The sequence below is a fragment of the Protomyctophum bolini genome (genome assembly GCF_963924005.1).
Source record: "Protomyctophum bolini genome assembly, chromosome: 11".
In the NCBI taxonomy this organism is placed as follows: Eukaryota; Metazoa; Chordata; class Actinopteri; order Myctophiformes; family Myctophidae; genus Protomyctophum; species Protomyctophum bolini.
Window position 1 is genome coordinate 36,816,007 of NC_137872.1, and position 25,693 is coordinate 36,841,699.

At 45.6% G+C, this 25,693-nt stretch overlaps 1 protein-coding gene across 1 annotated transcript; it reads right to left on the bottom strand.

The window, feature by feature from the left end:
• Positions 1–1,222: 1,222 nt before the first annotated feature.
• Positions 1,223–19,778, bottom strand: LOC308323583 (MBT domain-containing protein 1-like). Its single transcript, XM_080775316.1, is given in 19 exon segments — positions 1,223–1,906; positions 2,710–2,883; positions 3,001–3,072; positions 3,426–3,663; positions 4,264–4,346; positions 4,933–5,080; positions 6,550–6,654; positions 6,900–6,955; positions 7,968–8,103; positions 8,836–8,934; positions 9,510–9,598; positions 10,302–10,436; positions 10,614–10,731; positions 11,065–11,147; positions 12,796–12,907; positions 13,850–13,983; positions 15,283–15,436; positions 15,438–15,566; positions 19,536–19,778. Coding segments are annotated over 19 exon segments (2,202 nt in total). The 5' UTR covers positions 19,557–19,778; the 3' UTR covers positions 1,223–1,790.
• Positions 19,779–25,693: the final 5,915 nt, after the last annotated feature.

The window sequence follows — 25,693 nt, forward strand, 5'->3', positions numbered from 1 at the left end:
GCAGCACTGTAATATTAACACTATTATATTGGAGCGGCAGCACTGTAATATTAACACTATTATCTTGGAGTGGCAGCACTGTAATATTAACACTATTATCTTTTTTATAATGTTTCTCCACCCGACAGCAACAAAACGATCTAGGAATTGGAGCTTATTATTGAGGAGCTCTAACAGTCTGGATAAAGAGTATTTAGATAAATACTTCAAATATGAATGACCCTCGTAGAACTGTCGGACTCCTCCAATGGAATCAAATGTATAAGAACAACAACAACCCTACAGAACATCAGTCTGTCAAACCAACCAGCACAGACTCCAAGCACGCACGCACACACACACACACACACACACACACACACACACACACACACACACACACACACACACGTGATCTAAATTAATTCTAATCATGATAATGCACAGTATTCAATAAACTATACACTTCACCCATCAGCACTACACAACCCAACCCAACGCACACGCATACGCACACACACACACACACACACACACACACACACACACACCATCTCAGCATTTAAAAATCATCGTACAAAAGTATTGTTATTTTCGTGTTGCCAACGCACCTCCAACGTCCTCTCTTTCTATTGACTCCTCTTATTCAATACGTCCCTCTGTTCCTCTTCTCTCTCTGACTCTGACTGGCAGCGATCACTTCTACAACATTCACAGCATCAGAGGAGGACACCGCTTACTTTTTATATATGTATGGGAGAGAGAGAGAGGGAGAGAGAGAGAGAGAGAGAGAGAGAGAGAGAGAGAGAGAGAGGGATTGATGGATGTCAAGTTTTAGAAGAGTTTGAGAGAAGAATTAAGGTGGGGATAAAACTACAGTGGACGGACGCGTTCCATTCCAATATACACCACCCTAGCACTACTTTACAATGACAATGGACGGAGGATAGATAGAATGAGAGGAGAGAGAGGAGGGTGAGTGGATGAGAAGAGGGAGAGAGAGGAGGGTGAGTGGATGAGAGGGAGAGAGAGGAGGGTGAGTGGATGAGGAGAGGGAGAGAGAGGAGGGTGAGTGGATGAGAAGAGGGTGAGTGGATGAGAAGAGGGAGAGAGAGGAGGGTGAGTGGATGAGAAGAGGGAGAGAGAGGAGGGTGAGTGGATGAGAGGGAGAGAGAGGAGGGTGAGTGGATGAGAGGGAGAGAGAGGAGGGTGAGTGGATGAGAAGAGGGAGAGAGAGGAGGGTGAGTGGATGAGAAGAGGGAGAGAGAGGAGGGTGAGTGAATGAGAAGAGGGAGAGAGAGGAGGGTGAGTGGATGAGAAGAGGGAGAGAGAGGAGGGTGAGTGGATGAGAAGAGGGAGAGAGAGGAGGGTGAGTGGATGAGAGGAGGGAGAGAGAGAGAGGAGGGTGAGTGGATGAGAAGAGGGAGAGAGAGAGAGGAGGGTGAGTGGATGAGAGGAGGGAGAGAGAGGAGGGTGAGTGGATGAGAAGAGGGAGAGAGAGAGGAGGGTGAGTGGATGAGAGGAGGGAGAGAGAGGAGGGTGAGTGGATGAGAAGAGGGAGGGAGAGAGGAGGGTGAGTGGATGAGGAGTGCTGGTCACCAAAGTGTGCTGTGTGGACATTGAAAAGGAGGACAACTAGCAGTTAAAGTCACAGTACATGATCTTTCTGGTCACTATAGGCTTGAGATACAAGCTGATTGTTCTAACAAAGGAAGGACGGACGGACATACGGACGGACGGACGCAAGGACAGACATACGGACGGAGAGACAGACGGAAGGACGGACGGACGGACGTATGAGTGCATTTTTTTTAGGGCTCCTGTTTGACGTAGAAGTCTCCAGAAGGGCCATTGGTCTCCGTTTTGACCACGCCCCGTTCCGAGTTCAACTCCGCCCCCTCCACAATCTCTTGCGTAATATCTGCACCTGGAGAGAGAGAGAGAGAGAGAGAGAGAGAGAGAGAGAGAGAGAGAGAGAGGGAGAGAGAGAGAGAGAGAGGGAGACACAGACAGACAGAAGAAGATAGATAGAGCTACATCTAGCTACATCTGTCATTAACAACAGTTTGACTCCATAAAATGCTTCACCCGCTATTTAATCAAATATTCTACGCTGCAGAGATTGTTTCATTACCTTTAGAGCACACGCTGAAGTATTTGCAGCTTTCAACAACGAAAATCCGGTCCATGACAATGCGAAACGAAACCACAGCGCAGAGCAAGTTGTAGTCCAAACAAACCCCCCCCCCGTTCACTTGCATTGGACTCAATTTCCCAGAAGCCCCTATAGCAGCCCCAGATGATGACTTGATTTTCCAGGTTTCGTCATCAAGGTCATCAAGGTCCCCGGATAAATCCGCTGTTTCTTTTTAATTATTAAAAAAAAACGGCTAATTAAAAACGCATTAAACAAATGTCGGGTATATAGCGTTTTATATACGCACGGTGGAACACTGGATTAAACAATTAGCGCCCCGTCAAACTGTTTAAAAAATAATTATGTTATTTTTCGCCGAATATCTTAGTTATAATGAAATTGAGTTGACGTGTTTTTTTAACGGTGACTGTGGTATAGTCGCAATATTACACTTGACGTGTGTGTGTGTGTGTGTGTGTGTGTGTGTGGGGGGGGGGCACTATGTACCCTTAAGTGTTCATGAATTGCCTAAACCCACTATATTTGTCTCCCTCCAAGTTGATATATATATGTGGATTGAAATAAAGCATTACCTGTCGGGCCCCCCGTGGGGAGGAGGGGCCGGGCTGCCGACACAGGTGTGGGGGGTGATGGGTAATCAGGCGGGGTCATGTTCTCGTCTCCCGATAGGCTCCTGCAGGGTACACCGGTTACCATGGCGATACCCGATAGACTGACGGGCCTTCTACCAATGGGAAGCTTCCTCTCTGATAATACAAAAAAAGTTAATTACTGGCGGGGCAACCCGGTTATTCTTTAATTATAGGCTCTAAAACAAAACATTAAAAGTCCATAGACTTGGCCGCCACATGATGTGAACCTACTTTTTTTCTGTCCCTTGTACTGCTGAGACTTCTTCCTCTGTTTGGACACTCCTGATGGCAACTCTCTGGAGGCTGTCACACGCACACGCACACGCACACGCACACACGCACACACGCACACACACACACACACACACACACACACACACACACACACACACACACAATGTATACAGTATTAGGGTGTAAATCACCAGATTCTTCGCAAAGTTCGATATTTGATACGATAATTATTAGATTCGATTAGATTCAGTTATAGGGCACAGTTCGGGTGTGTGTGTGTGTGTGTGCTGCAGCGTGTACCCAGTCAGCTGACACCAGCCCACCGGGTAGAGGTCAGGTGTGTGTGTGTGTGTGTGTGTGTGTGTGTGTGTGTGTGTGTGTGTGTACGTGTGTACGTGCGCGCGTGCGGTGCGGTGCAGTACCTGTATTAACAGCGGGGGGCTGTAACTGGTACCCGGTCAGCTGACACCAGCCCACGGGGTAGAGGTCAGGTGACCTGCAGTCCACCCATTGGTCGTACTCGTCCTCCCAGCCGTCAAAGTGGATCCTCAGCAGGCGGTGCACGATGCGCGTCACCGTGGCAACGCACACCAGCCTGGGCTCCATCAGGTCCACCGCCTCCAGCTTCATGCCCTGGCCGAAGCCGTGGTTAGGGACCTCCTGCAGACAGACAGGCAGGGCAGACAGACAGACAGACAGACAGACAGACAGACAGACAGACAGACAGACAGACAGACAGACAGACAGACAGACAGACAGACAGACAGACAGACAGACAGACAGACAGAGGGGTCAACAATGAGCCCTTCACTAAGTCCCTAAGTCACCAATTCCAACTCAATCAACTGATGACTGTGCGACACTGCGACAGGAGTTTTCATGTAATGCAAAAATCAGTGTTATTGTAGTACCACCTGGGTGGGTCAGACATTAAGCTGTGTACAGTATGTGTTCAACAACACAGCCATGCAAAATAACATTGACAGCTATGAGGCGATGAAAGCTTTTTACACACTATTATAATGTTCAATTTTTTGGCATACTGGCAGATCCAAAAGATACAAAGATGCACTGCAAAGCTACAGCAGCATATACAGAATATGTACTGTATATGACACTGATTTACTACTATGACACTAGCATGGCACATTATGAGTCCAGGAGCAGGAGTAGCTGCTTTTCACATGTTTTATTTGCAAGGACCGCCTTGCGCACGCACCATATGTGTGTGTGTGTGTGTGTGTGTGTGTGTGTGTGTACCTTGTTGAAGAGGTTAACAGGTGCTGCTATGGAGCTAGTCTCTCTCAGGTAGTCAAACCATCTGAATGGCAGATTGGTGTAACCTGGTGGAGAGAGAGAGAGAGAGAGAGAGAGAGAGAGAGAGAGAGAGAGAGAGATACATCAGGGTGACTTACTGCCCCCTGGTGGTGGTTCCAATTAATACTACTGCTGATCTACAATAATTAACGGGCAACTTAAGTAGTCAGTGTTAAGTGTTAAGATTGGTGGTCCCTCATTGGCTGTTGATGGTGACATAACTAAGGTACGTTTCAAGGCTGGTAGAAAGTAGGCCTAGTTGTGTGCGAAGTGCAAGTTGGCAGCTCGACAGAGTGCATTTCTACTCATTTCTGCAAAAGGCTATATTGCCATCCAAACACTGCCCCTAGTAATGTTAGAGGAAGCCTGCCTAGTATGGGTATAATATTTATTATTTATCCTCTTCTGCATTAGCATTGTCATGTCACGCATTTATTATGATTTCCTCAAATTCACGAGGATACCGGAAATATAATTTACCGTTTAAGTTTTGGTTTTTCCGAATTGTTTAGTTACAATAATGTGGTCGAATAATCAAATATTCGTTATTAATAGCAGTAGAATAATCGACGAGAGATAACAACAACAACAGCAACAATAGCATGCCGTTACCTCTGGGGGGCGTCATCTCAATATTGTTGATCTCACAGAAGCCAGCGGGGAAGATGGAGGGAGAGGCGGAGTGATAACAGAACCAATCGGAACCATCGGCTGCCTCCGAGCCGTCAATACCAATCATCAGATATCCATCTGCCAGGACCTGGAAGTAAGTCAATGCCAATAATCAGATATCCATCTGCCAGGACCTGGAAGTAAGTAAATTTCCCGCGACATACCAAAGCCTACACGGGTTGTGCAGTCGACGCGCTGTGATTGACAGCCTAAACCTAACCCTAACCTTAACCTCAGTAAACTTAACTTTTTCCAATGTGACTTGAGCCACATTCAGGTGGTTTCAAATCTGATTTCAGGAGATCCGACTCAGTCTGAATGCAGCAGTAACCTGATCTGCATCAGATTCCATGTGACTTGTTTGCGTTTAGACACGTTTAAACAAATCAGAGTCCAATCCGGATGTGGCCCAGATCTGATTCAGGATGGATTTGGTTGCCGGTCTGAACACGCAGATCTATGACAGATTCCGATCTGGCCACTAATGTGAATGGTCGTGGCCAAAATATCAGATTTGAGAAGTAAATCAGATTTTTTTTTTTTTATATATTTTTTATCCCACGATTTTGTAACCCATTTTTCACCCCTGTGTCAATCATCTACTGTGATCCTGGGCTCTACACACCCTCCGCCAACCTGGGGAGAGCAACAGACTTAACTCATGCTTCCTTCATGCTTGAGTGTCCAAGTTGCTCCTTTACACCTGACAGGGGGGAGTTTCCCTGGTTGGACGTAGCGCGTGGAAGGAACACGTTATTCCAACCAGTTCCTTTCCCCTCCATCAGGCGCCCCGGCTGGCCAGGGGGAGGCAGTTTAGAGACCAGGATTACTGCATGTTGTTGTGAGGGTACCTACCCTAGGGGACACGGGGAGAACATGCAAACTCCACGCAGAAAGGCCCTTTCGCCAACCCCGCCTTCGGGTATGGGCACTGATGACGCGGAGGAGGAAACACGCCGCCAGCACCCACAGTGCCCCGAGCGGGAATCGAACCCAGGACCTTCTAGCTGTGAGGCGACAGCACTACCAACTGTGCCACCGTGCCCCCAGAAGTAAATCAGATTTGAATCAAATTTGACTGGATGTGACTGACAGTGACAGTCTAAATGGGGCCATAAATATGGGGGTGCCTGGCCATGGAGGGTTCTGTGTGTGATGGTCAATCAGTCAATAAGCTATTCCTGTGTTCCTGTGGTACACGGTATCAAACTATCAATTCCTGACCGTGGCCAGACAGATAGCAGACAGGTTGAGGTTACCTTCCTGACCGTAGCCAACTGGCCACACAGATAGCAGACAGGTTGAGTTTACCTTCCTGACCGTAGCCAACTGGCCACACAGATAGCAGACAGGTTGAGGTTACCTTCCTGACCGTAGCCACACAGATAGCAGACAGGTTGAGGGGTTATCTTTACCTTCCTGACCGTGGCCACACAGATAGCAGACAGGTTGAGGTTACCTTCCTGACCGTGGCCACACAGATAGCAGACAGGTTGAGGTTACCTTCCTGACCGTATAGCCACACAGATAGCAGACTGGTTGAGGGGGTATCTTTACCTTCCTGACCGTGGCCACACAGATAGCAGACAGGTTGAGGGGGTCGATAGCCTCCAGCTTCATTCCATCTTTAAACCATGGATCGCTCTGATCAACCTCCTTCACCTGATGACACAACGTTCAATTAAAACCAAACGAGACAAGATCGTTTTCTCAATCACGAGGTCAACGCAGTTGCCAATAGCTGCAGATCAAGGATACAGTACATTTAGTGTATTTACTACCAAAACTACCAAACTAGCCGGTGCTAACTAACAGGTTGGTTAACTAGTCAGACAGGCACAAATATGGTAGGTGACAGTCCAACAAGCAGACAGACGTACAGACAGACATGTCGAGGCTGTCGTCACCTTGATAAACAGCTGTCCAGGGGCGTCCGCCTGTCCTTCCAGCTTCTTTGTAACATCTGCAACAGACACAGATCCACGGGTGTCATTATTTAACTAGATTAGACTGATTGGAAGGCACGGCTGCGGCTCACCGCTCCTAGAGATCATGGGTTCAAATGAGGAGAACAAATCTCGCACAGAGCACTGCACGTGACAAATAATAGGACTTCAACCTTAACCTTTGACCTTTAGATCATCTAGATTACATTATTCTCTTTTTTTAAATGAATAACATGTCATTTTGTCCAATCTGTATGGTATGGTGTGTCAATACAATATGACTTGTATACAATTGGCATGGTTACATTTTTTTCTCCCTTCTATTGACACATAGGTGTCTCACCTAGACATAGGATCCCATACAGATGTTGACCTGATGGTCAAGATTCAATTCAAGCAAGCAGGCTCTATAGGGGAGGTGGGGTTGCATCCCGCGTCATCGTACCAAACACGTTCTCACGGAAGACAGTTGACTGGCCATTAAATAGGCTATATACCCGCTGCTATATTATCACAACATAATGTTATATCATTGACTTAAACGGCGTTATATCAACAATGATTTAATGATTTAAAAAAAAAAAGGGCAGTCTTTTTCCATGTGGAAACGTTAGTTAAAGGTATATTCAGGGATTTCACTTAATTCAAATATCACTTATTTTTTTGTTTTGTTGTGATAATCCTCTCTACTATAGAGTGTGCTGACCATATAAGCAGTTCCTCCCTGTCCCCAGTTAACCCCTGGGGGTCAAAAAACCTTAGGTTTCGTTTTTGACTCTCTATCCTGATTGGACGAAGGCTTAGGTCCCACAGCCAAAAACGAAACCTACGTTTTTTTGAGTGAAATCACTGAATATACCTTTAAGGTCGGGAAATTCAGTTTCCAGGAATTACATTTGGGGCAGCAATATGTGTCGTGGCTGTTCTCTCCGCTGTATGATTCCCGCTGAGTTCTCGTCTGGAAACAGTGTACAGTAGTATGTGTGTACTTACCGTATGTGTATGAGTAAAGTTGCACGGTAAACTAACCGGATCGCTTGAAGCGGTGTCCGATGGACCTGGACCAGCCGATGGTGTGGATCAGTGGACTGTACATGTGACACCAGAAGTCATCCGTACCGTCTTCACACTCCTCGTACACCAGCCTCAGGCGCCCACCAATCACCTGCCAGGGCAACGCACAGAATCACAAGTCTGACAAAGTATAGGAGGCATTGGGTTCAACAATGGACCTCGACAGGGTCGACTAAATCAACTGTAGATTTAGTCGACTAAAGTCTGACACTGTAGTATCAAGTTGTCACGGTTCAAGTCAGGAGAGTTTGTAGGACCCAAATGCAGGAGGAGGCAGAGGCAGAGCAGGTTATTTCAAAAAGGTTTAATAACTCAAAAGAACTATAGAATACAAACAAAAACACTGGAAGCACAAAAGGTGTCAAGACAAGACACACGCAACATAGCACAATGAACTAGCAAGGAAAAACTGGGATCAGGGGGGGTATAAATACACAAGGGCACAGGTGAACAACACTGGGATAGGCTGGGGAACAAACAGGACAAGGTGGAAACACTAGGCTAATCACAGCACAGGTTGGCAAGGGAGGCAAACAGTAACAAGACAGACAGGAAACATTATGAACAATTCTACAAAATAAAAGCACACAAGGGTAAAGCAAAACTCAAAAAGGAACTAGGAAAACAAGAACACAATACTTCATAAAAGTATAATATAAATCAGAGGAACATTATGACATTTAGTCGACTAAAACTAGACGAACACTAAAACATTCCGGGTGACTGAAATGTGACTGACACTAAATGAGAACTGTTCAAGAGACTGTGACTAAAACTAAAATAGAAACTTGCTGCCAAAAACAACACCGCTGAGAGCTCTCACCTGCTCCACCAGAGCCACCCGCGTCCGACACAGGTGCGTCTTATCGACCACCTCCACCCTCATCAGCTTCTTAAAGGGATACTGCATGCTCTCCTGTACCTGGAGAGGAGGAGAGTTACATAGAAAGGATGTTTGTTGTGTCTGCCTGCGTGGTATGTATGCAGGGTTTAAAGCAAAAAAACTAAATTATGAATGACTTTGCTTTCATGAAATATCTGAGATCATTAGGGTTTTCTGGAAGATGGTTTAACCACCTTTTTTTCTGGAAAAAACCTCATGTTTCTATATCAGTGGTTCTCAATATTTCATGTCAAGGACCCCGAAAATTATATGTAATATAATTGTGAAAATATGTTGTTCCAGGGACCTCCCCAGAAGCAAAGATTTGAGTTAAAATGTTCACTCTGTAATAATATATATTCAAAGATTTGAGGCACATTTTCACGATTTTTCAAAAATAGCAGACCTACAAGTATAACATAATGCTTTAAAAGACCAAAAGGCTATTTTTGGTGTGTGACATGATGACTTGATATGCTAGAATCTATTATATCAAGTTACAGCATGTCACACACCGGAAATAGGCTATATACAGTACAGTAGACAGTGCTGACTTCTAATGCAATTCAAATGATTGAAATCAGTGTAATTGTATGCACACATGCGCGCGAGACCTTGGCGGAGAACTCTGGAGGTAGTGTCTTGGAGCCGGTGAGTCTTTTAACGAGGAAACTCTTCCAGTTGGTACATCTGTGGAGGATGGCTGAGGACAGAGACAACAGTGTCACGTCATTCTGTCTGAAACAAAGATGTTATTGATCATTGGAGACAAACAACAAGAACAACAACTTCAGCACGTATACAAGCGCTCCATGCATAACCAAAAAAAAAGGCAATTCAAAGATTTGCAATGACTCTAAATCACGCAGGCAAAACAAAGCGTTACGAGACCTTGTTTGTGCCAACTGCAGTGGCCATTCTAAATAAGAAAATGTTTAAGTATAGCTTAAACATACAGCCCATGTTGCTGCGTTTTGTGAATACATTTGGTATAGTATTTGAATGCATGTGTGTATTCTATGTAATGGTGTTTTTATTGTTGTATGCCGACTGCCAGGGTGCCAGGGAATGTTTCCATTTCATGTAATAAAGTTTATCTCTATCTTTATTGAAGGGAATGCCAGTTTATAGTCAGTCAGTCTGTCAGTCAGTCAGTCATTTTTCAGCTTCACTGTCAAAACACGAAATATTATCAAATAAAATATCGACAAAACCGGCATATTATCTTTTAGTTAAATATACATATCGGTTCGATACCAATATTGCATTAATGAGACCGTATCGCAGGTACCGATACGAAGACCGATTAATCACGCAAGCCTACTTTCTGAGCCTTTCAATGGAACACCAACGCACGCACGCACGCACGCACGCACGCACGCACGCACGCACGCACGCAGTCTTACACTTGGGTGGGACCAGGGGTTTGCCTCCAGCAGCGCACCACCCTACAGGGTGGATGTCGGGAACACACAGGTTACACCAGAAGTCTCTGGCGGAGTCACTGTCGAAACCCTCATAGCGAAGTAGAGCCTTGAACCCTGCGCACGCACACGCGCGCACACACACACACACACACACACACACACACACACACACACACACACACACACACACACACTCACACACACACACAGTGCATTTGTAATGTGATATAATGTGATGTGTGTGTGTGTGCGTGTGTGTGTGTGTGTGTGTGTGTGTGTGTGTGCGTGTACCTGCCAGTTTGATGATGCCAGCTATCCAGTACACCTTCATAGGTAGTCCACTGTCTGTGTTAGGTACCTCGATCCTGACCCCCTCACTGATGTCCCCCCATGACCTCCCCATAGGCACCTACTCACACACGCACACGCACACACACACACACACACACACACACACACACACACACACACACACACACACACACACACACGCACACACACACAGTTAGCTTGTTGTAACACGGTAGCATTGCCGTACATGTTGAGCTTGTAGTTCTGCTACTTTTTGGTGCTATGGCGTGACACTGTAGTATCAAGTAGGTATTGGCGTTAACTTACAAAGAAAACATAAAGGGTTAAAATATGGAGATGGATAAGAGGTTTCTGCCCAACAACAACAACAATGTAGGCTACAACTGTGTGCTGTGTGCGCACGTTTGTGTGCGTGCGTGCGTGCACTTACATGTTTGAAACAGCTGACGGGCGCTCCCAATGTGTCTCCGTCTCCAATGTAACGACCCCAGTCGAAGGCCTCCAGGGGAACGACTATAAACAGATTAAACACACACCAACAAACCAAACTGTTCATTTAGTTTTAGTCACATTTTAGTCACCTGGAATGCCTTAGTGTTAGTCCAGTTTTAGTCGACTAAATCTACAGTTGATTTAGTCGACTAAAATGCATTTTGGTGGGCCTTGATGCCGTCGTAATGGCAGTTTTTACACTTGCTGAAAATAGTACAAGCTCATAACGCGTCGCAGCGCAACGCGTTGTGCAGCTAATTGTAAAATGACTTATACTAGATCTCTTGTCCACTAATATAGTATAGTCCCTTCCTAACATTTTAGTCTAGTTTTTATTTGTTGACGAAATTGTCGCATATTTAGTCTTAGTTTTAGTCATCATAGCTTAGTGTTCATTTAGTTTCCGTTTAGTTTTCGTCAGTGGAAAAAGGTAGTCGACGAACATTTTCCGTCTTAGTTTTAGTCGACGAAATCAACACCGATATGAAATAATGAAAGCTGCACTAATGTGTGGCTTTCCCCTTCTTCTACCGCCAGATTTGTTACCATTGAGATATAGCGACAACAGAATGGCCGCCGTGTTACAGTAAGTGGACAAATGGGTGGGCTGGGTTACTGCCTATAACACCCGGTCCAGAAAACGTTGGGAACCAACTGAACTTCATTTATTTACACATAATGGTACATAATAAGATATTCACACTCGCAGAATATTTAGAGAAATCATGGGACAAACGGACAAAGAAAACAAACAGACAAAGAAAACATACTTTAGTACTGTATTCCTTTCCGTTTTGGGGTATTCATGAGCTTCAAATGTATGTAGTCCTACGCCTGCCATGCTGGGGACCAACAGGTGTTGCAAAGAAATTAATTGGTTCTACGCCAACCAGACAAATTGAAACACATGTGTTGGTCCCCCAACAAAACCAAATTATTATATCTATTTGTGCAGCTGTCTGTTTCCAAGAAGTGAATATGATATTATTGATTGGTGTTTTTTTCCAAAAATAGATTCAAGAAATATCTCATGTTATCTTCTTATGTTTCTTTTATATTGTATCTGTACTTGAACTAAAATTATTTTATGGTTGTCGAGTTATTAAGATGTTATATTTATGTAATAATGTACAATACCATATAACGAATTGTTTTACATTTGGTTGTATTTGAAGTTATTTTTTTTTCAACTTTTTCAAAAAAAATTATACTGCCTTGTAAAATGTTTTCATAGTATGTCATGTATTTTATGTGTGGACCCCCAGGGAGAGCAGCTGCTGCTAAGGTAGTAGCTAATGAGGATCAAAATGAACAATTCAATCACACAGTTCAACAGACAGGATGCTCTCTTTGTTCCCACAGCCATGAGAGACTCACAGTATGCTCTGTGTACTGCAGTCTGTGTGGTGATGGGACTCAGGCCCGGCCCTTCCTACAGGCTGACTATATGCAGCCGCCTGGGGCACCATGGGGGATAGGGCGCCATTTTCTTTAATTTATTACTCTGTCCCAACTCTGTCTGCCCATGAGTGTCCCCCCAGTGCCTCCCCAGTATCTCCCCAGTGCTCAGTGTCCCCCCCAGTGCCTCCCCTCTTTTTTGTTGTGCCTGGGGCACCAGATTGCTCAGGACCGGCCCTGATGGTACTGTCTGTGTGGTGATGAGACTCACTGGACTTCTTGGAGCTGTTCTGATGGGACTGCTGGTACTGGGCGTAGGCTGCCAGCTTGGCCATCAGAGGCTGCTTCTGGAGGACCTTGGCCTTCTTGGTTGGAGGTTTCCCCTTTGAAACATGTTTTAAATACAAGACACCGTCATTATGTGCTTCACCCGACCTGTTTCAACTATTGTCATAACCCGGCCCGTTGGGCCATGACAAATTGAGGAGGACACAGAGCAGTGTTCAAAATAACAATAATTTATTTGTCAGATAACTAATAATAACTTAATATAAATGATAATGCTTACAGAATGTATGAGATGTGGTAGTCAGTAAGATCAGTGGTGTCAGTGTGGATGTGTGGTTAATATGGTGAAGGTGTGTTGTAGTGTGCAAATCAAATGGTGAGGAGCAGTAAACAGAAGGGTGCCGTCATCTGAGTGGGACCAAGAGAATGGCTGGCAAGCCCTCTTTATAGGATTTCCAGGAGCACTGATCAGGTGCTCCTAATGCACCTAATGAGTTGTCTCAAGTGGGCCGACGCCCACATGATCTGTGGGGGAAACACACAGACAGGGCAGTACACCATATAGACAGCATAGGCCCTGCAGGCCAGGCCAAGGGGCCGTGACAACTATGCACTCGCCACTATTAGATTAGATGTCTTTATTATCCACAAGGGAAATTAGTTTTGCTCAGGTCAATGCATACATTCAGGACAATACATACAGGACAATAAATAATTAAATACAATAAAACACCCAGCAAAGTACTAGTAAAATAATTCTATTTTTTAAAAGCTATTTAAAAGAAAGCAAAGTCTCTCTCCACACCATGAAACACTCATAATGTGTGCGTTTATTTGAAAGTGTCCAGGTCTCGGAGCCATATAGAGTAGAATCGGCTCAACGGTCATCCTAAATATTTGTACTTTTATAGATAGATGTACTACAGTGTGGTTACAGTAATGGTAGTACAGTAGTAACTAATACACACCAACCTGTAGCCTGGCCAGGAAGCTGGTCTTCTTGTTTAAGTATATGTACTACTACTAAGTACACCAACCTGCAGCCTTGCCAGGATGCTGGCCTTCTTGGAGTTGGAAGAGTAGCTTCTGGAACAGGAGACACTGCAGAACCTCTTGGTCTTACTGTAGAAGGCATCTCTCACTCCAACCATGCCACACATCTCACAGGTGGCTGGAGAGAGAGAGAGAGAGCGTGGGACACCAAGAGACACAGAGAGAGAGAGAGAGAGAGAGAGAGAGAGAGAGAGAGAGAGAGAGAGAGAGAGAGAGAGAGAGAGAGAGAGAGAGAGAGAGAGACGCATTTTGTTTAGTTTTTCCAGGTGAAAATGCCAAGGCGCTCTTCTAAAATGTCTAGTGTAAACCTCATGTACATACAGTACTGGATGGATGGTGGATACGCTGCTATGGTAAATAATATGTAGATACCTATATTGTTTATTGTTTATTGATTCTTTACTCGTTCTTTTTCTCTTTCTGGAAACAACAGAAACGATGAACACTATAGTGTGTGAAGTGAAGGGCGCAGCGGAGGCAGTATTTACATCACAACCCGTCGTCCTTTACTATACCCTAAACAAACATTACAGTCTGGCTGGCGATGGGGAATTTAGGATTAGGCTCTAAACAAACATTAAAAGTCCATGGACTTGGCTGGCAAAGGGGGGAATTCACAATTAGGCTCTAAACAAACATTAAAAGTCCATAGACGTGGCTGCCACATGACACGCGATTCAGAAAAGCCATGCATTTGGAGGAGCTAGCGAACCCTAAAACAAAAGAAAACAAAACAACTGTTTTACACCGGTAAACCTGTGATAATAAAGACGATTCATGGTTCTTGTTTCTGTGTTCTGTTTGTGTAAACTGGATAATTCCTAGTTCCTACCCATGCCAGACTGCACTGGGTCCTTCCTACCCATGCCAGACTGTACTGGGTCCTTCCTACCCATGCCAGACTGTACTGGGTCATTCCTACCCATGCCAGACTGCACTGGGTCATTCCTACCCATGCCAGACTGCACTGGGTCATTCCTACCCATGCCAGACTGCACTGGGTCCTTCCTACCCATGCCAGACTGTACTGGGTCATTCCTACCCATGCCAGACTGCACTGGGCCCATTCCTACCCATGCCAGACTGCACTGGGCCCATTCCTACCCATGCCAGACTGCACTGGGCCCATTCCTACCCATGCCAGACTGAACTGGGCCCATTCCTACCCATGCCAGACTGCACTGGGCCCATTCCTACCCATGCCAGACTGCACTGGGCCCATTCCTACCCATGCCAGACTGCACTGGGCCCATTCCTACCCATGCCAGACTGCACTGGGCCCCTTCCTACCCATGCCAGACTGCACTGGGCCCATTCCTACCCATGCCAGACTGCACTGGGCCCATTCCTACCCATGCCAGACTGCACTGGGCCCATTCCTACCCATGCCAGACTGCACTGGGTCATTCATTCCTACCCATGCCAGACTTGCCATCGGGGTATGTGTACACCTGGCCGTTGGTCTTGATGAGGGTCAGCGACGACGGCGATGCGTTGGAGGGCGGGGCCAGGGGAGGAAGGCCCGCCTCCCCGGCGTCCTCGTCGCTGTCCTCCGGGCTGGACCCCCCGCTGGAGCCCCCCCCTCCCCCTCCCCCTCCCCCCCCCTCCTCCCCCCCCCTCGCTGCCGCTGCTGCTCCGCTCCTCCTCCATGCTGTCCAGCATCCCCAGGGAGTCCCCACGCTTCCTGGACGGACGCTCCACCTGGACGGGACACACACGCACACACACACACACACACACACACACGCACGCACGCACTCAGGCACACGCAAACACACGCACACGCACACACACACACGCATGCACTTTTACAATTTAGCAGAGCAACTTACAAGGAGCAAGGTAAACAGGTAAATCAAATGCAGAGAGACAGTGCAGTGCCTCACTAAATTAGGATGAAGAACCACGCACGCACGCACGCACGCACGCACGCACGCACGCACGCACGCACGCACGCACTTTTGTCCATGACCATTACATAATGTGGAATGATTCTACCCCTTCAACGTGATGCTTTTCTTCCTCTCTTTTTCTCCTTCTGTACGGCAGTTTAAAACTCCATTACCGATAATAACCAGAATCAAACGGACGGAAAAGAGCTTGAAATATGGTTGCTATAGTGATTGGCATCCTGCAATGTTATAGGCCACTACTGTTCAATGTGGGCATATTTTACATAATATGAAAACAGAACCGACATTGTTGCACGGCGCGATAAAAAAAATAACATGCTCTTTGAAAGCCAGACTCACAATGATCTAGGTCTAGGACAGGAGATGGGCAACTTTGGAGATTGTGAGGGCCACTATATATTTCCACACTCACTCCAGAGGGACACATTGCATATTACTGTCGTAGCAAAGAATAGCCGATCTAGCTCAAAACGTGTCGCATTGCAACGCGTTTTGAGCTTGTAGATCGGCATTTTTTTTTGCTATATTTGAATTTAAATGTTTGAGCTTGTAGATCGGCATTTTCTTTTGCTATTTGAATTGAAATGTTTTTTTCTATTTTTTAATTAGTAAAACAATTGTAAAAAGTTACCTTTTTATTTCATTTAAAATGCATTTAGTTATAGTCAAGTTTAAGTCACTTTATGAACTAGATACAAATACATTGGACATAAAAAAAGACAGTAACATTTTAACACTATACTCATTAAGCTACTAATTTAGACGGAAGTAATTAAAGCAGGTCATATTTGCATGTATTCCAAAATAATCTGAGGGCCACATTAAGTGAAGGTGCATGTGGCCCCCGGGGCCGCCAGTTGCCCATGTATGGTCACTCTAGGTCGGACATTGGTTCTCAAAGTGAGTGAGGTCCGGGGGCCCCCAGGGGTCCTCGGGAGGGAGGGGGTTCCAGGGGGGTCCCCGGCAAACGCATAAGCTAGTCAATACAGCATCGCAACCATTTTAACTACACATTATCCATTTATAGCCTATACGTTGGCTAATCAAAAATGGCAGATCTGCAAGCTCTATTTTCTGTTGTCGGTACATAAATCTTCTCTTCTGGCGGGGTCCCACTGGCACAAACTCTTTTCAGATGTATATCAATTTTTGGGGGTCATCGTCCTTGGCATGAGAAAAGCTTTGAAAAGATCTACGAGCGTGGCTCGGTGGTACACTGGCACAGCGGGCACACAGGGTGGTACACTGGCATACAGGGTGGCATAATGGCACACAGGGTGGTGCACTGGCACACAGGGTGGTACACTGGCACACAGGGTGGTACACTGGCATACAGGGTGGCATAATGGCACACAGGGTGGTGCACTGGCACACAGGGTGGTACACTGGCACACATAGTGGTACACTGGCACACAGGGTGGTACACTGGCACACAGGGTGGTACACTGCATGGCACACAGAGTGGTACACTGGCACACAGGGTGGTACACTGGCACACAGGGTGGTACACTGGCACACAGGGTGGTACACTGGTACACAGGGTGGTACACTGGCACACAGGGTGGTACACTGGCCCACAGGGTGGTACACTGGCACACAGGGTGGTACACTGGCACACAGGGTGGTACACTGGCACACAGGGTGGTACACTGGCACACAGGGTGGTGCACACTGGCACACAGGGTGGTACACTGGCCCACAGGGTGGTACACTGGCACACAGGGTGGTACACTGGTACACAGGGTGGTACACTGGCACACAGGGTGGTACACTGGCACACAGGGTGGTGCACTGGCACACAGGGTGATACACTGGCACACAGGGTGGTACACTGGCACACAGGGTGGTACACTGGCACACAGGGTGGTACAGCGGGCACACAGGGTGGTAAACTGGCACACAGGGTGGTACACTGGCACACAGGGTGCTACACTGGCACACAGGGTGCTACACTGGCACACAGGGTGGTACACTGGCACACAGGGTGCTACACTGGCACACAGGGTGCTACACTGGCACACAGGGTGGTACACTGGCACACAGGGTAGTACACTGCGTGGTACACAGGGTGGTACACTGGCACACAGGGTGGCATACTGGCACAGCGGGGCACACAGTGTGGTACACTGGCACATAGGGTGGTACACTGGCACACAGGGTGGTACACTGCATGGTACACTGGCACACAGGGTGGTACACTGCGTGGTACACTGGCACACAGGGTGGTACACTGGCACACAGGGTGGTACACTGGCACACAGGGTGGCATACTGGCACACAGGGTGGCATACTGGCACACAGGGTGGTGCACTGGCACACAGGGTGGCATACTGGCACACAGGGTGGCATACTGGCACACAGGGTGGTACACTGGCACACAGGGTGCTACACTGGCATACAGGGTGGCATAATGGCACACAGGGTGGTACACTGACACAGGGTAGTACACTACGTGGCACACAGGGTGGCATACTGGCACAGCGGGGCACACAGGGACATGGAGATATATACAGTGATGTAATGCTGCTGCAATGAGAGTCTATACAGACACACACACACACACACACACACACACACACACACACACACACACGCCACACAAATCAGCTGCTGCTATACTATCAAAGCGAACGATAAACCCATACAACGACTGTGGTAGATTTCAACTAAGGTGCACACACACACACACACACACACAAGGTGACTTTGAATGCATGAACATCTGTTGCAAAGACAGCTGAGGACAGAACACATGTCCTCACGTGCCCTAAAAATACTGTGTGTGTGTGTGTGTGTGTGTGTGTGTGTGCTGATGCTGCTGTCTGCCACAGTGTCTGTAGCCAGAGCTATACGTACAGTGTGTATGTCTGTACTGTACAAAGCCGCTCTACTAGGCTATATATAAAAAGCCTCTCGTCACTCTGTTTATCTGTTCACATGTTGTTGAATCACCTTCCACCTGCATCAGACGGCTATCATGATGATTGATTTGACACACATCTTACCTACATCCATCCATAATACACTATTTCTCTCTCTCTCTCTCTCTCTCTCTCTCTCTCTCTCTCTCTCTCTCTCACACACACACACACACACACACACAGTGCAGACTGGTAAAACACAGCTGTTCCAGACCAGTTCGTTTTTTTTTGTCTGAGGCAACACTGCAGTGCGGTGCACTCTGTGATGTGCGTGTGCGCGCGTGCGTGTGTGTGTGAGAGAGAGAGAGAGAGAGAGAGAGAGAGAGAGAGAGAGAGGGAGAGAGAGGGGAGAGAGAGACACACACACACACACACACACACACACACACACACACACACACACAGACACACACACACACACACACACACACACACACACACACACACACACACACACACAGACACATACACACACAGTCTGCCTTTGACAGCTGCCATAAAGTCCGTGCGTGTTGAATCAGTGCGTGTGTTGTTGTCACCTCTCTCATGATTTCTACATCATGTCTAAAAAGCAGTCCGTATACTATAAAGCCTCCGTCACTGCAGCACTGTCTCACAACACACACACACACACACACACACACACACACACACACACACACACACACACACAACACAACCATAACAAAGAGATCAAACGGGGGCTCTCTCTCGTTCTCTCGTTCTCTCTCTCTCTCTCTCTCTCATGCTCTCTCTCTCTCTCTCTCGCTCATTCTCTCTCTCTCGCTCTCTCTCTCTCTCTCTGCACAATAGAAGCCGCAGACAGGACAACTCACCACATCTCTCTGGTTCTCCATCAGCTCAGCTCGGCATGCAGGGCGAGCTGCCCCTTAGAGGCGGCAGAGCAGAGCAGAGGAGAGCGGAGTGGAGGGAAGACGCGCTCACAACAGCAACAGCAACAACAACAACAACGGTGAAAGAGACGACAAAGTCCACAATTTAAGGCATATCAACAAAATTGTCATATTCCAGGATGCGCAGGCGTGCTGCTGGCGGGACGGCCGCTGGACCCCCATTGGTCCGCCGGCTCTTCTTCTTCAGCGCGCCGAATCTGGTCGGTACCCACACCGTCCCTCTCCACCCCGCCATCTACTGGACTGAGAGAGAGAGAGAGAGAGAGAGAGAGAGAGAGAGAGAGAGAGAGAGAGAGAGGTCGGGGGTAGAGAGAGAGAGAGGGCGGGGGGGGGAGAGAGAGAGAGCGAGAGAGAGAGAGAGAGAGAGAGAGAGAGAGAGAGAGAGAGGGGCGGGGGGGAGAGAGAGAGAGAGAGGGCGGGGGGGAGAGAGAGAGAGGGCGGGGGGGAGGGAGGGAGAGAGAGAGAGGGAGGGGAGAGAGAGAGAGAGGGCGGGGGAAGAGAGAGAGAGAGAGAGAGAGGGGGGGGTACACAGAGGGGGTAAAAGTACACTGCAGAATGTTTGATAAATGTTCAGGACTGAGTGGTGCCCGTTGAGCACTGTCAGACTTGGAACGATGCAAGTTGGACATGCACGCCCCGTGCAGTCGTGCAAACAGTGTGTAGGCCTATTGTGTCCCGTGGTATACCCTCCCCCCCCCCCCCATATGTCTGTGTCCCTTTATATGCCCATATATGGATATTTCTGTATCTGTCTCTCTGTATGCAGTTCTGGGGTCAGGCATGCCCAAATATGGAGTGTTTGTGAATGTGATGTTACATTCAGCAGCCAAATTCAAAGGAATATTAAGGCATGATAGTAGGCTGCCTACTGTACATTTGTACGTCACTAAATGTTCTGATCAATTGAAAATGGAGGAACCCCAATATGTATAAACAAGCCATTGTGCTTTTCTGGGATATTCCAATCCTTTTAGAAGACCTTGTATTGACCTCAGACTTAGAGTACGTGCTTTCCTCAAACTGTGCTTTTTTTGGTAAACATTTTCAATCAATCAATCAATCAATCAATCAATCAATCAGGTGAGGAATCAGGTGCGGTCCAGGAAATCCTGCCCGACGGCGTGAGACGTGGGTTCGAGTCCCGACTCCCGAGCCCGTCGGCCTTTTCCGCGTGTCTTCCCCCAGTCTCTCTCTCTCCCCCGTTCCTGTCAATTCACTGTACCCTATCAATAAAGGCATAACAAAGTCACACACAGAAAAGTATATATTATAAAAAAATATCTAAAAAGGTAAAAAAAAGCCAACATGCACAATAATAAGTACTATACGAAAAGGCCTAGTTGCCCTGACCCCCTTTTTATCATTTATACATTATGGATAATTAGCGTGGACTTAAACTGTTATTCGTCTATAATACTCTTTTTTTGAGCAGAATGGAACAGAGCCTTCATTAGGACCACTGGTGGTAACATCTGTGATCCTGGAAGAGGCCCAATGTCTTTCCAATATGGCTGTCGCTGTGCATAGGCCATAGAGCCCATTGCTTTGATTGTGGACGTGTGTGTGTGTGTGTGTACAGTGACCTCTGGTGGCATGTCTGGTGTGGTGCGTTAGGCTATGTATGTTAGGGATGAATGCGAGTTGACTCAAGTCTTAAGTGTTTTTCATGGTTTCATTCTCAAAGTAGCAGGTTTTGTATTGACTTGTGCTTTCGTTTGAAATGTACCCATTGAAATGAAACTTCCAGTCAGTCAGTCAATCAAACACATTGGATTCCCACACCTTATGTCTACATTCTGTAGAAGTTGGTGATTCTCATACCTTTAGTCCCATGTCTACATTCTGTAGAACTTGGTGTTTGTTCTTACTTAAGTTTATAGTTTTATACTGTTGAGTACGTCACATTGAGATGTGGTGTGGAGCTTGTAGAACGGCTATTTTCCCTGCTTTTGATACAATTTTCAAGGGCATTCTCAAAACTTCGACAGAATTTAGTTTCTGATAATGTCATGTCCAAAATGAAAAACACACGGTTGAAAGTGGTGGAACGTTACGTTTTCTGATTCCCTCATTTGTCTTGTAGTAGTATTATATGCTTTCTGAAATAATGTCGCGGTTTATGATTGGCTCGTGTTTTACAAAATGGTACAAATTGGTAATACTGGTACAAAAGAACCGAACCGGTTGGTGGAAAAGGGGCCAAACAAAGCAGAGCCACAAGTGATACAGCAGCAGCAGCAGCAACAACAGACATAAGGATGTCGATCAGCAGAACTCGTGTTCTTTTTACAAAGGGGTACAAATACGCTTCCCGTTTTGTTCAAATTGTCATTTGTTTCGTAAAAAAGGTCACAAAGAGTGCTTTTTCACTTCAAGGCCTGCACTGCACTGGGACTGGACCTCTCGTCTCGGTCACGTCCGTCCTACCAAACCAATGAGACAAAGTCTTTGTTCTGCTGTGTGAGAATGTACAGTAGGGTAGGCTACAGTACAGTAGAAGCACAGTGTACAAGACAGCAGCAGCAGCCATTCCCAACCTGTGGGCCCTGCTGGGCCCCCAAATTCTTGGCAAACACTAAAAAGTTTAGACAGTTTTCTGAAAAACCTCATGTTTCTATGTCAGTGGTGCTCAAACTATTAGGGGTCAAGGACCCCTAGAATTGTAGGCCTCCCCAGAAGCAAGGTTTTGAGTTAAAAACGTTAAAAAAAAGTATCAATACGGAAAAGTCTATAAAAGTCTGGAATTCAAATTTTACTTTAGTAAAAGTACAGAAGTATCAAAACATTATGCAGCATGCCCCGTTGGAAGTTTTCAAATGTATACAAATATTATAGCAGATCTACAAGCTCACAATGCGACACATTGTGAGCTTGATCGGGTATTTTAAAACAGCCGACGGTGGTTAATTAATGTAGGTTTTGTGATAATAATCCAAATCTATACAAAGTAAGTTTTCAAATAATTGTAGTGGAGTAAAATATTTGGATCCGATATGCATTGGAGAATAGGCTACTACTCCCCAGTAAAGTAAAAGTATCTCAAATGTTACTTAATTAGTCATTACTTTCCACCACTGTCTGGAACACAATCAGTTGATTTATCATTCAGATAAAGAGTCTACTAAATACCTACTACTACTACTACTACTACAGCATGCCCCACAGATATACTTGATATGCATTTATGCCACGGACCCCCGTTAGATAAAATGAGTGATGCACAATATAATCGGTAGCATATGTGTTAGATAATTATGTCTTATCTGTTTGGTCAATGTCCTATATCCTCCTGAACTTTGACCCATGCCATATAGGTCATTCATATTGTCACCTTATTCTCCCATATCATCATTTTACCCTTAGCCTGTTTCCTGCAGGGCTGTTCTTCTTATCATCATTAATGTCATGTCATCCATTGTTTATGGCCAGAATATGTTTTCATCTGTCCCATTTAATATCTTGTTCAGTCGCCATATACTGTCTCTATTAGGTTTTCCCCAGTCAAGTGAACTCGCAATGAGAGGTCTACTACTGTACATGTACTTGACCTTGGCCTAGTGAGAAAAGAGATAGACATTGATAATGCAATAACAATGTGTCCGTCAATGGTTTTGTATAGTTTGTACTCACAGAGTACAACTTGTGCACTCATAATTCTCATTCAGTAGTGAAAACAGACACTTGAAAAAAAAAAGAGTATATTGATTGATTGATTACTTTATTAACAGGCTTTGGGCCAATTAAGCCCCCAGGCCTAGGCTTGTTTCCATTGTGGTCCCCTGTAGATAATATCGGAATCGGTCAGAATCGGTTTTTTCCCACTTATGACCCTGCGAATAATCGGAGATAATTTCATAATCGTGCACCCCTAGATAAAATATTCAAGTTTCTGGGACCCCGATCTACACTGTAAAATGCTCTGGGTTCATTTAAACCGGACCCACACAAGACATATCTACCGTCTACTGTAGCCTACTGTGCAAAAGGACACACCCCTCACACACGAGAATGAAAGTAAGGGATAAAGGAGCTAGGGTATTTGGGTATAAATTACAATTTATTACCCAAATACATTAAATCAGACGATTATAAATAGTCACTTTAAAGAACAGTGAGTTTCCGGATACATTACAAATATTGTCAACACTCAACACTGATCCCAGTTTGAATCCAAATATTTTCATTTCGAACTTGAACTGGAATGGCGTCAACAGATCTCATGTCTACTGAAAAGTAACAGAAAAATCCAAACGTGGACACGCGTGTGTGTTGATATATCTTTTTATACGGGTGCACATTATCAGTTATAAACCAGAAGTTGCTACAAATCATAGTATCTTCCCCAGTATAACAGGTTTCGAATGGGCATATGAGAAGCAAATTGGTAAAACACGTTCAAAGGTGCTCTCCTCGTGGATACAACTCCCTTGTGGCTGAACGTTAAGGATTTAATACCATAACATTGTCTAAATGTACACACACACACAGCTGGCACCAAAAAGTGTGATGATGCCTTCACATAGAAGAGTGAAAAGGATGCTGCTGGGATGAATGGGTGCACGAAACCAGTTTATCCAGTGCCGGACCCCCTCCTCGCCCCTCAAATGGTATTAGGGTTTTGATCAGGAACGTGTAAAACAACAACAACAACAACTCACACCAAGCATGAATTGTCTGCGATTGCATGAATCAAATCTCTGGGTTCCCTTTAAAACGTCCAGTTTACAACACGTTCGCTACAAGACTACATTTGCCATCTTCGCCTGACGTTCGCCTATCAAACAAACGAACCAAATAACTATTCTTTGACTGTCAGCAGTGGCGCTATATATACAATATCAAAAACCACCTCAACCACTCCAAAGAACCACTGAAGAACCAATATGTATGAGCTGCCCAGAATATATATATATTTTTTTTTAATACTTTAAATTGCTACTCCACTAACATCCTCAGAGGCACATATTGTACTTTTTTACTCCACTACAATTATGTGAAAGCTTTAGTTACTATATAGGTAACTTTCAGATTGAGATTATTAATACAAAACATACATTAACCACTTAAGCCATTTTGTATACTTCATTTATTTGAATCTAGCCCATCTAGAAGAGTTGTGAGCATCTAGATCAGCTATATTTTAGAAAAGAAGTTAGAAACATTTGAGCACTTTTCCTTTGTTAGTCTACTCCTGCAAGTATATCTTTGCACTTTTATTCGTCAAAATTTGAAAACAGGACGTGTATATTGTAGTATTGCTTGGAGTACGTTCGTTTTACCCACCACTGATATAGGAACATCGCCACTATAAAATTCATATGGTTGCAGAAGGTCTCGTTTTCCAAACTGGCCCCTTTTCTCAACTAGGCCTACTTTGGTTCTAAAACTGATTCCGTTACAGATTATCGGAAACCTCATTGGTCTCTTTCACGGAAACCAGCAGCCATGATTCTTTTGGTTCCAGTTCTGAACAAACTTTGAAGGGCTCCGAACCAATTCATTGTCAGTGGAAACACTCTGGAACTGGTTCAATATATTAGGACCGAAGGAGGCGCCACATGTGCTCTGCCAAAAGAAGCAGAGGCACAACGGATACAGCAGCAGCAGCAGCACAGAGATAGAGATAAGGCTGTCGATCAGCAGAACATCCATGTCAACCTGTTGACTGTCATGTCTTCCTTCCTCAGAGGTCTCCCTCAGAACATACTGCTGCTCTAATCCATAAAGTAGGCTACACCCAGAACACATGCAGGCATATGGACTGTGTGTGTGTGCGCGTGCGTCTGTTCTTGGCTACTACAGTATCGTCTCTGTCGGGTCCACAACTTTACAGAATTCAAAAGTAGAAGATCGGCTACTTTTATTAATGGTTGGTTTTGAGAGTGCCTGTGGAGATAAATGAAGTGCTTGTCAGTTAAGTTCACACTCTGAATCTGTATTTTTAGTTTTTCTTTTCTTCTTTTTCTTTTCCCCTCAAAACACAGATAGGCCACTTTGCTAACGACGTCACAGCCCTATCTATTAAGCTCACATGTTCTACCGATAGTCCATTACGAGATGAAATAAATAAAAAGGTATAA